The sequence below is a fragment of the Colletotrichum fructicola genome (assembly GCF_000319635.2).
Source record: "Colletotrichum fructicola Nara gc5 chromosome Unknown KSG_Nara_v1_contig06, whole genome shotgun sequence".
Lineage (NCBI taxonomy): Eukaryota > Fungi > Ascomycota > Sordariomycetes > Glomerellales > Glomerellaceae > Colletotrichum > Colletotrichum fructicola.
Window position 1 is genome coordinate 2,099,248 of NW_027094056.1, and position 15,884 is coordinate 2,115,131.

The 15,884-nt window shown below is 53.6% G+C and overlaps 3 protein-coding genes across 3 annotated transcripts; 2 read left to right on the top strand and 1 right to left on the bottom strand.

The window, feature by feature from the left end:
* Nucleotides 1-625: 625 nt before the first annotated feature.
* Nucleotides 626-8,514, top strand: rad3 (Protein kinase rad3; the record flags this gene model as incomplete). The annotated part of the gene is made up of 13 exons (XM_032020493.1): nt 626-1,214; nt 1,267-1,916; nt 1,963-2,243; nt 2,294-2,698; nt 2,748-2,912; nt 2,968-3,064; nt 3,112-3,588; nt 3,639-3,884; nt 3,933-4,887; nt 4,960-5,177; nt 5,233-5,704; nt 5,753-6,236; nt 6,285-8,514. 13 exons carry the CDS (start codon nt 626-628, stop codon nt 8,512-8,514), a joined length of 7,269 nt encoding a protein of 2,422 aa, XP_031892347.1.
* A 715-nt stretch (nt 8,515-9,229) lies between these two features.
* CGGC5_v010877 (PARP-type zinc finger-containing protein) lies at nt 9,230-10,759 on the top strand (the record flags this gene model as incomplete). The annotated part of the gene is made up of 5 exons (XM_032020482.1): nt 9,230-9,248; nt 9,504-9,639; nt 9,744-9,842; nt 9,921-10,068; nt 10,121-10,759. The coding sequence occupies 5 exons, from the start codon at nt 9,230-9,232 to the stop codon at nt 10,757-10,759; spliced, it is 1,041 nt and encodes a 346-aa protein (XP_031892346.1).
* A 2,007-nt stretch (nt 10,760-12,766) lies between these two features.
* Nucleotides 12,767-14,461, bottom strand: CGGC5_v010878 (uncharacterized protein; the record flags this gene model as incomplete). Its single annotated transcript, XM_032020471.1, has 3 exons — nt 12,767-12,985; nt 13,035-13,798; nt 13,858-14,461. 3 exons carry the CDS (start codon nt 14,459-14,461, stop codon nt 12,767-12,769), a joined length of 1,587 nt encoding a protein of 528 aa, XP_031892345.1.
* Nucleotides 14,462-15,884: the final 1,423 nt, after the last annotated feature.

Here is a 15,884-nt window from a genome sequence, read left to right on the forward strand (position 1 = left end):
CGAGAAACACTGGAAGCTTATGCACCACGAAGTTATGGTTAATGAATATATCGTCAGCACGACTCTCCAAAAACGTCGCATTTGCACTTGCAAGGGCGTGCAAGAATCAGGTGATTGGGACAACCTGGGCCAATCACTCGCAACTTTTGCAAGAAAGCTCCAGGATTACCAATCAACCGAGATTCATATTAACAAACGAACGAGGAAAGACGAAAGTTCCAAGGGGAACGCGGGCATAACGAAGCTGACGCCATCGTTCAAACCCCTCCGGTGAGAGTGAATAAGTATGGACGGTCAACCTGAGGCGTGCCGCAACATTCGCTCCACCAATCTGGAATTGGAGATATTTCCGGGTTGGGAAGTCCCAGAAGCTCGGACCAGGTGTGCTGACATAGGCACCTAGAGAGGAACGGGGGCAGATGAGCACGTGATCCCGCGTACAGTGCGCCACGCTCGACGCGCTGGCGGGGGTGGGCTGCCTTGAGCTTGACGAAGTCGCAGTTCACGTCTGCGTCGCTTTTTTCGCAGCGAGCGCCGTGAGCTCCTCCAGCGGAAACCTTCCTCGCCGCCCTCGGTCTCTCGCCCCCAAGCTTCCCCTGAGCCAAGAGACGATGCCGACGAGACCATGGCGGCAGAACAGCTGTACGGCAAACCTGCTGGCGCAGTTGCCAATGCGCCGCCTCCCTCCACGTTAGCCGCCCAACTCGTCGAAAACCTTCCTGCTTCGACAAAGTCCACACGATCCGATGAGAACACCGAGCTGAGAAGCTTGTCCGCCGTCATCGAGCGGGTCAAGAACAACCCTGGGTTGCTGCGAACACCCGACGAACGAACGGAGCACAATCATATGCTCATATACGTCTATTCCCGCGTCGTCCTAGACGGAATCAAGCTCGACGATCCTTTCGCCGACAAGAAGGTTATATGGAGCGAGGCATTGAAGGCGATCAACTTCTTGAAAGTCACGATCGAGGAGACACCGATTGTCATGAACTATACCACGGACGGGAAACAGTTTGTGTTCCGCGGGGAGGAGCCACTTTGGGTCTGGGTCTTTCCCAAGGTCCTGAAACTGCTTGGCCATGCTCGCTGCCTTGACCTCACGGCTCCAATCGAGGAGTTCTTTCGGTTCATCATCTTGGTGGTGAGTGGAGTTGGTTCAATGGGAGCGCTGCTGTCGTCCATGCTGCTTTACCTGCGAGAAACAAGCAATGGTGAGTTGCCCGTCAGAATGCGTCAACACACCATGATGACTAATGGTCACAGCTCTCCTGTCTCGCCTACAAGAGACGGCGCCTATTGCCCCTGCACAGGATGCGACTATAGACATGAGCCTTCCTCCTGCCGGTACACTCGAGCTGCTCCTTGGGAAACCTGGCATTCTCTTCGTACAACAGACTACATACGCTGTCCCGCATGCGTCACAAGCCGTGCGCCAAGCAGCAGCTCTAATATCAACACTCGCACACCCGTCCATTGCTAGATACTCGAGCCCTCTGTCACGCGCGCCGTTTGTCGAGCTGAGACTATGGTTGCTCGACTCGTTGCTTTCCCTACGTGCTGTGCAAAACACATGGCAGCCCGTTGCCCCAAGCGCAAAGGCTGATTTGCTCAACGTATCCCTTGGCCTGCTTCCAGACGAGCTGTCTACAGGCAAGAAAGCCTTGCTACCGCAGAAAGCGTACACTTCTCTGGCGTTATTGTGTGCCGAGCTCGCAGCACGGCCGGATGAGATTGCAGGCCCAGATGAATCGAGTCAAGCAGCGAGGAGAACACTCTGTAAAGCACTCCTGAGACTTGCCCAAGTGTCGCTAGTAGACCGAGAGATTGGAAGACTGGCAGCACCTCAGGTGGTTTGGCCACTCGAGCTGCTCTGCATCGAAGTACCCGTACTAGGGGAACCAAGTGACTTTTCAGTACGTTGATGCTCTGCACTCTCTGACCTAGCACTGACATGCGCAGCGTTCTATCAGTGTCCTTAAACAAGCAACAGCACCGACTGTACCCTCAAAATTAGACGACGCAACCCTGCCAGCTTGCTTCACGGACACCGAATTACGAACTCTGGTCGAACGTCTTGGCATTGCAGAAAGTGACATAGAAAGCGTCACAGTCGATGACGAGCCTGCGACCAAGCGGCGAAAAGTCCTGACTGGAGGCAATGAGCTTGTGGAACTGACAGCACGCATTGACGAAGTTCTTGGAGTTGTGAACGATCTAGGCAATCTGGAACACAAGTTTTTGTAAGGCGTCGTCTTTCTCTAGTTCCCATGGGGGAGGCTAACTTCTCTAGAAACGCCTATCCACATATCAATGTCAAGAGCCAATGCCTCGCCATTGATCTGATCTCCCGCACTTGCTGCGCTGCGGACGCGATCACTCAAACGGACAGCCCGTTCGCAGCAAAGGACGGAAAGATTATTTGTGACGTATGCGATCGCAAAGACGAAGGGCCGAAGAGGCCTGAAGCTATTGACACCGAAACGAAAAGAGAGGCCCAATCGATATTCACAAAACTCATCAACCTCCCTTCCTTCAAGAACTCCAGAAGGCCAAGAGTAGTGGCAATGATCGCCCTCAGACGCATCATAAATCATACAGATGAAGCTGAGCTGTTTGACCTCGAAACTTCTCCCTTGGGGCAGTGGTGTCTGCAAGGATTGCATAGCTCTATCAGAGAAATACGCATCGCTTCAGGGTATGCCTCCCTATCTTTCCCATCTTGCATGGCTAATTTTATTCGACAGACGGGCTTTGGCTCTCTTCTTGAAGAAACAAGCCTCTAGCACGATAGACATCAGTGTCGTACACCGAAATCGCAAGAACGCGCTTGGTCTTCTCAAAGCTGCATCGGAAAAGGATGCAGTAATCTTCCACGAGACTGGGGTAATGGCGTGGAGCCAGCTGGGACGGTAGGCACCACTGACAACAGCATCATCTTTGGGCTAAGATATTGACATCACTTAGAGTGGTCACCGGGGACGAACTAAACATAGTATTGCACCAGTTACTCGAACATCTCGGAAGCAGCAACAGTCTGATATCTTCCTGTGCCTTCAATGAGGTATGTTCTTGGTGCCGTCTTTGAGCCACCTTGACTGACGTATTCAGATCAACAACTTGGCTGCTGCCCGGCATGTAGCACCACGCCGCTTGTTCGAGCCTTTCTGGAGAAATCTCGCCTACTTCGCTGTAAAAGATATGGTGGCACGACCGCAAATCAGCCGGTCGCTGGCCGAAATCTTGCAAATCTCTGTGAACGAGTTCCTTCTACTCATCCAAACTCATGCTCTGCCATGGCTGGTATTGATGAAGAAGAGGGATGTAATCCAAAAGATTGCTGAGGCCCGTGGGGAAAAGGACGTTGGTTTCCCGGTGATGGACTCTATTAATATCGGTCCAGTCCTCGGATTGCTTTTAGTGCAAGACGTGCCGGACGTGGCGCAATTCACCATGGCGAGGCTTGTCGAGTTTGCGCCAACTCTCGCTGATACCACGCTGGCTGATGTGATACAGGCCGAACTTGTTATGGTTGTCCTCGAGCTGCTCAAAGCTGCGGCTGAAGCAGACGAAGCCCGCAAGGCCCGTGTGAGTTTTTACGCTGTGAAAATACCGCATTCTTACTGATTTATTTTGAGGTTATCGATGCCATCACCACAATGTGCAACTTGGTTATGGCCGCGAACAAGGAGAAACCCAAGAAGGGCAATCTCATCGGTCGTTTCCTCCAGGCGTACATGCTTGGCCTTATGGCTCGCCTGGCGGACGTCATCAATGATTTTCATGGGCTATGCCTGCCTCCCGAGGAACAAATACGTTGCATTCGAGCATTGGAGGAAGCGATCAAGCTTTGCCAGTCTTACGTGCGCATTGCTCGGCCACATGTGAGTTGACGCGACCATCAGACTGGTTTCCTTTACTGATCCCTGTAGATTGCTGCTTGTCTTCTGTCGGCCATTGCTCAGGACGAGCTCAGAGAGGCGGCGTTTTCCTGCTGGGCGGTCCTTCTGACCTACCTTGAAGAAGAGGACGTTGAAGTCTTGTTGGAAACGACGTTCTTCATTATCAATCATTATTGGCCTGTGTTTGACGACAACACACGCATCAAGGCCAAACATCTGATTTCCACCATTATAAAGCACTTCAGCGCAGTAATCGAGATGTACATCTGGAAGTTGCCATCATTGGCACATATTCCTGAACTGGCTGAAGTGGAAGCTCAGCTCCAGAAAGTGCGCCGAGATCAACCCATCGAAAGCAGGACAGCATTTGCCATCTTTGCAGCCCGAGTGGCACACGAGAACTCGGGCGTTGTGCTTCAAGCTCTCAGAGAGCTTGTCGCATACCTCAAACAGCACAGTGGTTCCCTACAGACGTCCGCGATTGGCCAGCAGCCGGATCCTGTATTATCGACGCTGCTCCGCGCCTTGCTGGATTGCGCTTCAGAGTACAGCACTGTGCAGCCCGAAATCGCTAGCCTGTGTACTCAATGCATCGGTCTGGTCGGGTGCCTTGACTCTAATAGAATTGAGGCTGTCAGAGAGCAGAAGTCCATGGTCTTATTGAACAACTTTGAGAACGCAGATGAGACGACGGACTTTGTGCTCTTCATCCTGGAGCAAATCCTGGTCAAGGCCTTCCTTTCCACGACAGACACAAAGCTCCAAGGCTTCTTGTCTTTTGCCATGCAAGAACTCCTGGACAAAGTGGATATCAAGGCAGCCTGTGCCTTCCGAAGCACGGGAATGAGAGACGGCGATCTGATCTACAGAAAATGGCTCACTCTACCTGAAGGCATTCGGGAGACTCTGACCCCATTTTTGACCTCCAAGTACGTCTTAACACCTGTTACGCCTGCGCCTGTTGAGTATCCCATTTTCCGTCCGGGTAAGCCGTATGGGAATTGGATGCGTTCCTTCGCCATGGATCTTTTGCGTAGAGGACAGAATTGGCACGCAGATCTCATTTTCGGGCCGCTGGCTCGTACTATTCGGGTCAAGGATGTCGCGGTAGCAGAGTTCCTGCTTCCATACTTGGTCCTCCACGTCATCATTGGCAACAGAAGCACGCGGAAAGATCGTGACAATATTATCGGCGAGCTGGTTGGCATCCTCCAGCACCAGCTTGCCGAAGATGCTCCGTACGCGGAGAGGGAGGATACGAAGCTTTACTGTGAGGTAACGAGGCAGCCCATCCCAAGCATATGTGACGATTTTGCTAAGCAAAACATAGGCCGTCTTCCGAGTGCTTGATTATGCAAGCAGGTGGCTGCAGGAAAAGAATGCTAGGCGCAAAAATGACAGCGATCTTCCGTCCATAGCAAGGGTGGATGACCTGCTGAGCACAATTCCGCCGGTCTTGATTTCCCAGCGAGCTATGGACTGCAGGGAATATCCAAGAGCCCTGTTCCACCTCGAGCAACACGCCCAACAAATGGAAGTCGAGAAGAGCGACCCCCAGCAAAGAACGCTGCTCCTTGAGCAATTGCAGGATATATACACCCAGATTGACGAGCCTGATGGGCTAGAGGGGATTTCAGCTCACCTCCACGTTCTCGATATCAACCAACAAATCCTCAGTCACAAGAAGGCGGGCAGATATACGGCGGCTCAGACGTGGTATGAGATCAAGTTGGCAGAAGAGCCCAACAACATCGACGTACAGGTTGACCTTTTGAACTGCCTGAAACAATCTGGACAACATGGTGAGTATCTTGCGGTACGTTCTCAAGAAGATAAGCTAAGAAGTGTAGATGTTCTGCTCAACTATGTTGAAGGTATGCATACGGAACCGTCGATGGAAAACAAAATTGTTCCGTATGCGGTCGAGGCAGCCTGGGCGACCCGCCGATGGGACACTCTGTCCAAGTACACGAGCCGTTTTCATGGCAGCACTTTGGAAGACTTCAACGTTAGCGTTGGCCAGATCTTTAACACTCTGAAGCAAGAGGGTGCCGAGGGAGTCGCAATCTCTCAAATGTTGCAGAGTATGAGGGAAAAGATTGCCTCAGCGATGACTTATTCCGCGACATCCTCACTACAAGCCTGCCACGATCTGAGGCTTCGATGCCACGTACTGACCGATCTGGAAATCATTGTTGGGATGCAAGAAGGGAATGATGATGCTCGCCAAGACGTTTTGACAATGCTCAACCGGCGATTGGAAGTGCTAGGTGCATATGTCAATGACAAACAATACCTCTTGGGAATTCGCAGAGCAGCCATGGAGCTCTCACGGTATGTTACCCCGATGCCCGTCAACGAGCCACTTCTAACGATAATCAGACCCAAGTTTTGCGACTCAGACATCTCTTCGTCGTGGCTTTCCAGTGCGCGTCTGGCTAGAAAGGCGAATTCCACACATCAGTCATTTAATGCAGTTCTCCATGCTTCTCAACTACAAGACAATGCCGCCGTCATTGAGAATGCCCGACTCCTTTGGAAAGACGGCCACACACGCAAGGCGATTCAGGTTCTCCAGGGCGCCATCGAATCCAACAACTTCATGACACAAACAAATAGCACCTCTTCCGCTCGGGGCCTCGACTCGCAGCAGAGACTTCTGACAGCCAGAGCACAGCTCATGCTTGCCAAGTGGTTGGATGCGGCAGGCCAAACGAACAACGCTGCTCTGCGCGTTAAATATCAACAGCCTCCCAAGACAAACTCATCGTGGGAGAAGGGCCATTACTACCTAGGACGTTACTACAAAAAGCTGCTGGAGACCGAGAAGCCTCTGAAACCAGACGAGCAAAGTGACGCCTTTGTGCAAGGCGAGATTGCCAGGCTGGTTATTGAGAACTATCTTCGATCACTCAACTATGGCACCAAGTATCTTTACCAGACCTTGCCGAGAATTTTAACGTTATGGCTCGAATTGGGAGCACAAGTGGACAAGGCTCCCGAAGGCAAGGTCTCGTTGTCCCGCGAGCTCCATAGGAGGCGGACGGAGCAGCTCAATCTCCTTCATGCCTTCCTCGACAAATACATCGCTCGCCTTCCGGCCTACATATTTTACACGGCCCTCCCGCAGATCGTTGCGAGAATTGCCCACCAGAACCAAGCTGTGTTTGAACGCCTAACACGCATTGTCACCAAAGTTGTGGAGTCACATCCTCGACAAGCACTCTGGGGCTTATTTGGGATCATGACCACGAGACAAGCTTCAGAGCGGCGAGTGCGAGGTCAGCATATCTTGCAAGCGCTGAAGGGAATCTCCAAGAAGGTTGAAGGAAGCAGCTATGACCTCAAGCAGCTACTGAGAATGGGCGAGAAACTCGCAGAGCAGCTTCTGCTGGCTTGTAACAACGGGGACTTCCAGAGCAACAGGACGACGGTGGCAAGCATCACGCGAGATCTCAACTTCAACCACAAGTGCACGCCCTGCCCCCTAGTGGTCCCCATTGAGTCTTGTCTGACAGCTACGTTGCCGACATTGACGGACAACGTCAAGAAGCACAAGGCATTCTCTCAGGATGTTATCACCATCGACTCCTTCCTAGATGAGGTCCTGGTTCTAGGATCGCTGGCTAAACCGAGGCGGCTAACATGTCGCGGAACGGATGGCAAGAACTACATGCTCATGATCAAACCGAAGGACGACTTACGAACGGATCAGCGTCTAATGGAGTTCAACGGGATGATTAACCGGTCACTCAAACGTGACGCCGAGGCCAGCAGGCGTCAATTGTATATCAAGACGTACGCTGTCGTGCCTCTCAACGAAGAGTGCGGCATCATTGAATGGGTCGATGGGCTTAAGACTCTTCGAGAAATCCTTTTAGACCAGTACAAGTCTCGGTCCGTCCATCCTGACTATAACCAGATCAAGAGGATGATGTCGGAGGCTGTGACGGGGCCGAACAATATCAAAATCTTCACGGAGGGCGTGTTGGGGACGTTCCCGCCAGTGCTGCAGTACTGGTTCGTGCAGCGATTCCCTCATCCCTCGACGTGGTTCTCGGCTCGGCTCAAGTACACTCGCTCTTGCGCAGTCATGTCTATGGTCGGCACCATTCTCGGTCTGGGCGACCGCCACGGCGAGAATGTCCTTCTCGAGCGCGACAACGGCGGCATTTTCCACGTCGACTTCAATTGTTTATTCGATAAAGGACTGACGTTCGCACAACCGGAGAGGGTGCCTTTCCGTCTGACACACAACATGGTTGCTGCCATGGGCATCTACGGATACGAGGGACCCTTCCGCCACTGCAGCGAGTTGACGCTGGGCATCCTGCGGCAACAGGAGGAGACGCTGATGACGATTCTCGAGGCGTTCATCTACGACCCCACCTTGGATCTGCAAAAGGAGAAGAAAACAAGCCGCAGATCGGATGGCGCGCCGCGGATGCAGCCGCAGCTTGTCGTCGACAGTATAAAACGGAAGGTGAGGGGCCTGATGGGTCCAGATCCTATTCCGCTGGGAGTTGAGGGACAAGTGGAGGAGTTGATCAAGCAGGCGGTCGATCCGAGGAACCTGGCGGCCATGTATATTGGTTGGTGTCCCTTCTTGTAGTTTGGAGTTTTGGAGGAGATTGCATGTTCATGATGTATTGGGATTGGAGGTAGACATGGGCTTTGATAAGGAAGCTGGGAAGAAGGGAACCACCGAGATTTGGTGTTGGTAGTTTATGCAAAAGCTGTATGATATTCGATGCAAAACGAGGGCAATATTAAGTAGCCTTTGTCTACATATGCATACCTGGTGCGATTCTAGCGCGATCTCGACTATTGTCTGTCAAAGGAAGAGCATCTGACGTATCTGTTGTTTGTTTCAAAGATAAGACGGTTCACTTGCATTCCTCCCTTCCACCGTACAACACGTGTCGAGCATACTTGATCCGGGGTCGCCAACTGTGCCTCCCGTGTCCCGCTGGCTGCCTGGCGAGCGTTAGGCTGCTGCGCCGGGGGCCCTCAACCGCTGGAGCTACGGGGAAGCTTGGGACGTGCCTGCCTAAAGTCAGGGGGAGATGGAACCTGAACGCGCTGGAGCTCTCACCTTACGGGCAACGACGAGAGCACACCCCTTTCCTGCCAGCTTTCCCATTGAAATTTGCGACCGCTACGCTGCTGCAGCTTGCCTTCCCCGAGCTTTCCTTCTTCATTTCCCTCCCTCTCGTTTCTTTTTCTTCCCAACCCTGATTTTCTCTCTCAAACTCCCCCTTTTATTTTCAAATCACCCAAAGCATTCTCTTCCATCAACGGAACGATCGGAATCCAAAGTATTGAAGATGCCTGATTATCGTGTTGGTAGGTTCATTGTTTTATTTCCTTCGTCGCAGCGATGAAAAAGGCCACGGGCGGCTGGCGGGCGACGGGTGCAGCGGTCGCGTCGGAAGCGGACGCGTCAAGCTACCTGACCTGACTGAACCTTACGTCATGAGAGCCTCAACCTTTGGAGAAGCTCTGTTTCCAGATACCACCAATTGCTATTTCTTTTTTCTCTCTTCTCTTCTTCGGCGCATCACGCCTAGTAACTGCTAATCGTTTTCTTTTGCGATATAGAGGTGTCGCCTAACAATCGCGCCGGATGTCAGGATGGCGTCTGCAAGAAGGAGGCCCAAAAGTGCATGAAGGGCTCGCTGCGCTTCGGTACCTGGACTGAGATCATGGGCCATGGCTCCTGGCGGTGGAAGCACTGGTAAGTTGACGAATCACTCTTGAGCGCTTCGGTTCTCGCCATCTCTTCACCATGCACAAGCTGGTATGATGCTGCGGGATCTAGTCTAACAACTCATCGCACAGGGGCTGTGTGTCTGGCGAGCAGATTTCGCACCTTCGCGATATTGTCGAGAGGGGTGGCGGATACGACTTTGATGCAGTTGACGGATACGACGAGATGGGGTGAGTTCATGCGTCCTTTCATAACTCTTTTCATGAGTAGGCATCCGATGATGAACATGCGGCTGACTGGCCCCCCAGCGAGCACTCTGACCTGCAGCAGAAGATCCGTGATGCCATTAAGCAAGGCCACATCTCTGCCGAGGACTTCAATGGTGACCCTTGGATGAACAAGCCTGGTCAGCGCGGCATCCGCGGCAAGAAGCCCAAGGACTGGGACGATGGCGAGGTATGCTAGCCCCCACGCACTCATGAAGTTCCACTTACTTACACATTGACAGGAGGGTGATGAGGCCAAGGACGAAGCCCCTGCCCCCGCCGCCACCAACGGCAAGAAGCGCGGTCGCAAGTCCGCCGGCGCCGCCGATGAGGACGAAGAGGAGAAGCCCAAGAAGCGTGCCAAGAAGGCTGCTGCCAAGGCCGAGCCCGAGGACGAGGAGGAGAAGCCCAAGAAGGCTCCGGCGAAGCGTGGAAAGGCCGCTGCTGCTGCCAAAGCCGCTGCCGCCGAAGAGGACGAGGAAGAGGAGAAACCCAAGAAGGCCCCGGCCAAGCGCGGCGCCCGCAAGTCTGCCGTCAAAGAGGAGTCCGACGAGGAGGAGGAGGCCCCGAAGAAGCCTGCCGCCAAGCGTGGAGCTCGAAAGTCCGCCGTGAAGGAGGAGTCTGAGGAAGAAGAGGAGAAGCCCGCCCCCAAGCGCGGCGCCGCTGCGAAAAAGACTGCTCCCAAGAGGGTGGCTACGAAGAAGGCCAAGGTTGAGGAGTCGGAGGAGTCTGAGGCCGAACCCGAGGCTGCCCCTGAGTCGGAGGAGGAGGAGGAGAAGCCTGCGCCGAAGAAGGCCGCTCCGAAGGGCCGCAAGAAGGCTGCTGCTGCACCTGCTGCTGCCGCCGAGGACAAGCCCAAGCGCGGTCGTGCTCGCAAGTGAGGTTTGTCGAGCTGGCATGCCTACGGAGACCGTCACAGGTCGGCGGCTGTGATCCACGAGCGGCGTTCCTCTATCGCCGTTTGTTTGACGAGTTTCTTCCGTTTCAATGGCCGGGGGAAACCCCTCTGCCGGAACTGAAGCCGCCGCTCTCTCTCTCTTAGCAGCCGTTTGTTTCTTCGAGTTCATACCCACCGATGCGACGACACTACTTTCAGCTATGATGGACTTTTAAGGGGAAGGATGTACAACTACCAATTGCTTCTACCGTTTACTTGTTACGTGGATGAGAGCAACTCATGAAAAGAAGATAACAGAAAGTTTGTTTTATTTCTTTATAGGAAAGGCTGAGTTATTTCAGCCTCTGAGCTCAAGATAATGAAAGTTCTCCACTGCTATATTCGGTGTCATTCTTAGTTTGTTATCAAGAGTGTGAGACTTTCTCTAGCGTTGCGAAGACTACGTGACACAAGTGTTCAGAATGATGCAGTTCGTGAGGTAGAGAAAACCTAACGAGGAAGACAGCAGATAGATCCGAAGTCCGGAGACGCTATCAGCTATGGCGAAGTATACTACCTTGGGCAGCTTAAAACAAGCAAAAAGAATGAAAAAAACCCTGGGATGAAGACAAGAAGTGAAGGAAGGAGTGAAAGCAAAAGAAACAATGAGGCAAAAAGCTCAAACGCGGGATTCGAAACCGCAGACCCTACGAAACCATTTTATGGGATTTCATACCAAGTTCAAACTAACGACTGAGCGCGTTATACCTCTGGGCCACTTGGCCCTTCATCAGGCTTGGTTGACGGCAACGAGGCCGGGAGCTTGATAAGAAGGGTGGTTCGAAGGAAGGATGGAAGTCAGGCACATAGTGCGGGATATGAGTGCGGAAGGAGCAGGTGTGAAAGGAAGGAAGGAAGGAAGCTAGGTGGGAAGGACCATTCCTAGGTCGAGCCCGGACCTTATCTTCTCTCCATAGGACTGGGACAGCTATTAGTTTCACATGTTACTGCCGCGTGGCGGACTTCTTTTTCATTTTGTCTCAACACAAGACGAGATCACCTATGTACAGGGCGAGTATTTCACGATCATTCGCGAATGACATGCCGCTATGCATATCGCTACCCACATCACGGAGAAACATTCTAGGCATATCCTACTAAGATAGCTGCGTATATTACCCACGGTTGCAAATATCTCTCGCCATTGTCGTTGCTTCTGCTTGAGCGAAGTCAAGCTCTTGCCTCACTCACACGGCTCTTTGAAACCAGGTGTTTTGTTTTTCAAAGATCCCCATATAGTACGAACCAAGAACTGAGAATATCCAAGCCATATCATACGCCTGCGTGTTCTTGAATGGCTACTTGTCTGTGGGTGGTGCTATCAGACATTTTACGGGGCTTAAATCGGGACAAAAATGTACCTTGGACTGCCGACGGCTATTTGTGACATGATATAACGGTCTGGTTATGGGAACAGTGTTCGGGTCCTGTCAAATCGGATACTGGACTTGGTCCAGATTGAGTCACCCTCGGTGGCACAAGCTTGAAGCAGTTGTTCATCAGCTATTGCATGGGCGATACACCTACTCATAGGTTAAACTTCCACACTGGCAAGTATTATTGTCACTTGTGTCAACAAAACTCGTTTAATACCCAGCAGCTGGGTCAGCCACATTTTAAATCACAAGCAGGCAAGCAAGCATTTGTGTCATAAATCGTTATTGATCCTAATACAATCTAACTCCGCCCTATTCTCCGCCGCTATGTAGTGTTCGTAAATCGTTACACATGTGCCGGGCAGAAAAGCCAGTAAATGGGTAAAATGAGAAAAGAAGACACACAGCCCCCCGAGGCAGATCCGTTATCTAATGCCAGTACTTCACGTCCCGAAATGACATGTTCTGTAGTCCGAATCCGTTGTAGAGCGCCTTACCGCCCGCTGATCTCACACCTTGGATAGGTGCCAGGGCAACCGCATTTATATATCCGTAAATCATCATGTGCTGCACGTTTACCACCGTCTGGGACGTTCTCTTGCGCTGTCGTAAACAACCTCGCGCTCATAGACCCGCTCATCGTCGTATTTGCTAGGCAGGCGGTGGTGGTGGTGATGTCCGTGGCGGCGGTCCCAGTCGTCGCGCCACTCCTTTTCATACTCAATCTCACGAACACGGTGCTTGCGGAATTGGCGGATTTCATCCGAGACCTTGACCAGCTCCAAAACGTCGTCCTGTGGATGATTAGCGACAGCTACGAACTAAGTGGGAGACAAAGCCTACGTATTTCAAATATTGCATAATGTAGAAGAAATATTCAGTCTCCTCAAAGTCGTAGCCCAACTCGATGATGGCGTCTCGAATGACAAGGTCCTTGGTGATCTCGGTCCACATCTCATTACGCTTCTTGGGAGGCGCACGACGCTCCTTGGTCTTCTCGATGTCAATCTCAGTCTCGCGGTCGTAAACCTGGACACTGAGACGATCACGAGAGTCTCTGGGCGAGGGCAAGGCGGGGGCCGGAGCCGGGACGGGAGTAGGGGCACCATCGCGTTCAGGAACGAACTTGGCCCGCCTCACTCCGTTGTAGCGCTGCCAGGTCACCTCGGCAGAGCCGCCACCGACGCCGTCCATCTGCACGCGCTCTGTTCCGGGAGGCACGTCCACGATGGTCCAATCCTTCGTGGCACCGCCCCAGGCCTCGCCCATCTTGCCCCGTTGGTCAATCTTGGAGGTGATGTACTCAGCCTCCTCCTCAACGGGGGTGCGGGCAGCAGCAGAATGAGCCCTACGGCGGGAGCCAAAGTACTGGCGGTCATCAATACGCAGGCGGTCGGTGCTCATGACAAGATCTCTGCTGTCCTTGAAGGCGGGTGACCGGCGCTCTCTACTGGGAGAGCGGTGACGGCTTGTTGATCGGTGAATGTCGATGTCGGTCCTGTTGCGGGAGGTCGTGATGTCGATGTCCAGCTCCCGGTCTTCGGTCCGGGTCATAGGTCGAGGTGCGGGGCGGGGAGGAGGGGGAGGGCTAGGGACCCGAGTGACACCTGGCCCAAGTTAGATATTTGATTCATATCAATTCTTGTGAATGTTGCCTGGTGCTTACCATGGTCAATATCGCGGTAGTGAGTAATGACTTCTCTCTCAATCGTCGGTCCACGAATGACCTGAGGAGGGGCAGGTGCAGGTGGAGGCGAGGGCGAAGGAGACGGGATCCGCTCTCTTTCCTTTTCCACGATGCGCACACCAACACGGCTGCGTTCTCTGGCCGGAGGTGGAGGAGATGGCGAGCGTTGTCGCTCAACGTAACGAGCGCGGATCAGCTCGGGAGGAGGGCCGCGAGAAGGGCTGCGAACCTCCCGTTCACGCTCAGAGATTCGGACTCTTGACCGCTCAAGCTCTTGGTCGTGGTGGTGATGGTGCGGGGGAGACGAGCTGCGAGCCCTACGAATGACACGCTCGCGGTAAACAGGGCTCGGACTGCGCTGGCGAGGCCTCGAGAGCTCTCTCGACTCAACCTCGCGGCGGCTCAAAACCATGGCACCAGCCTCGGGAGCGCGCTCTTCACGCAAGAAGCGGAGGCGGTCGCCCTCGCGCTCACGAGGCCTGTCGCGGACTTCGACGTCATTGAATGCAACTCGGCTCGAGGAATCCCTCTCGCGACGGGGCTCGTAAAAACGGTCTTCGAACTCGTTGGACCGGTAAGCCATTTTTGCAGAAAGAAAAACGATAAGCGTTTATCGTTTCGGGAAGCTGCAGCAAAGGCGTTTGTGGTTGTTTGTTGGGGGAGTTTGTCTGAACAGGTGGGATGAATGGCGGGGTAGTAAGCCGTTTGGCGGTCGTGTAGCGCAGAGGGTAGCGTGAGGGTCGGCAACACTAAGGTGACCAGACACGGGTATCTTGCGCAACAGATGAAGTGGCCCGGGAAATGGGTTAGAAAAGAGCCAGACTTCCCTCGCGGCGCAGAGGAGTGAGCGGCAAGACGGAAGTGTAGGGAGGATGGGACTTTAATCAGAGGGCCGAGCTAGAGCTTAGCCGGCTGAGAGTGAGAAGAGGGGGGGAAGAGAAGAAGAGTGAGTGAGAGGAAGAGGGAAGAGAAGAGTCAGAGTGGGAGCAACGTCGTCATACCACAGCAGCAGAAGCTGGGTATGTATGTAAGTGCGTATGTAGGTAGGTGGTATGTAATAAAGGCAACCGACAGGTGATATAGACCGGCAGGAGAAGCAGGCTGCGTGTGCCGTCCGTTCGTGGGGGACTTGGGACTTGGGCTGGAGGGGAGGATGGGTGGATGGTGGATGATGGAGGGGGCCGTGGATGTGGATGTGGACGTGAACCAGGGCTGGGACTGGGACCAGGACTGGGAGGGACGGACTGGCGGGAGGGAGTGAGGGAGTGGTGTTGAGTGGTGGTGAGGTGGGCGGGAACAGGAAGAAGAGGGCAGTGATGGAAATGGGAGGGGCTGGCCGGGTTTGCGCGATGCGGCGGCCTGGCTTGCGGGCTTGTTAGGTTGCTGGATGCTGGCTCGTAGGTTCTGTCCACTTCATCCAACTGTGGGCGTGCGCCGCGCGGTGAACCGCTGTCCGCTGTCACTGAGCAGGGGTGTTCCCGACGTTTTGTCTATGTTGCTGCGGGTAGCGGGACGGTAGGGATGTCGTCGCAAAGCCGATCGAGGGTGTGGTGTTGAGGCCCCGGATTTTGGGCAGCGTTGTGCTCTTTGGATGAGTGAGTGCCGAGGAGCGAGGAGGCGTGATGGACTCTCGAGTGATTCAACAGATTCTACCTTACGGATAGGTCTGCGTTTGTTTGGGTTTGGGTTCGTTGGACGGGAAGGAAGCCCTACGGGCGGATCTGCTGCACAGAAGGCTGCCTGCCCAGTCAGATGAAGCAAGAACGAGGACAGGCGGACGGCAGAAGGCTCCAGCAATCTGGAACTAGGAGTCAATGATGCAGGCTGTGGCGGGTTGGGCCAAACAAAAGCAACGAAGTTTAAGCAAGGTTGCACTTGGGAGCAGCAGAGGCAGAGTGAGGTTGCTGCTGCGGTGGATGACGGGCAGAGCGAGAGAAGCCGAGAGGACGACGGGCACCACGACGGCGGTAGGCAGCGGAAAGGCGCAGAAGATGCAGAGAAGACTT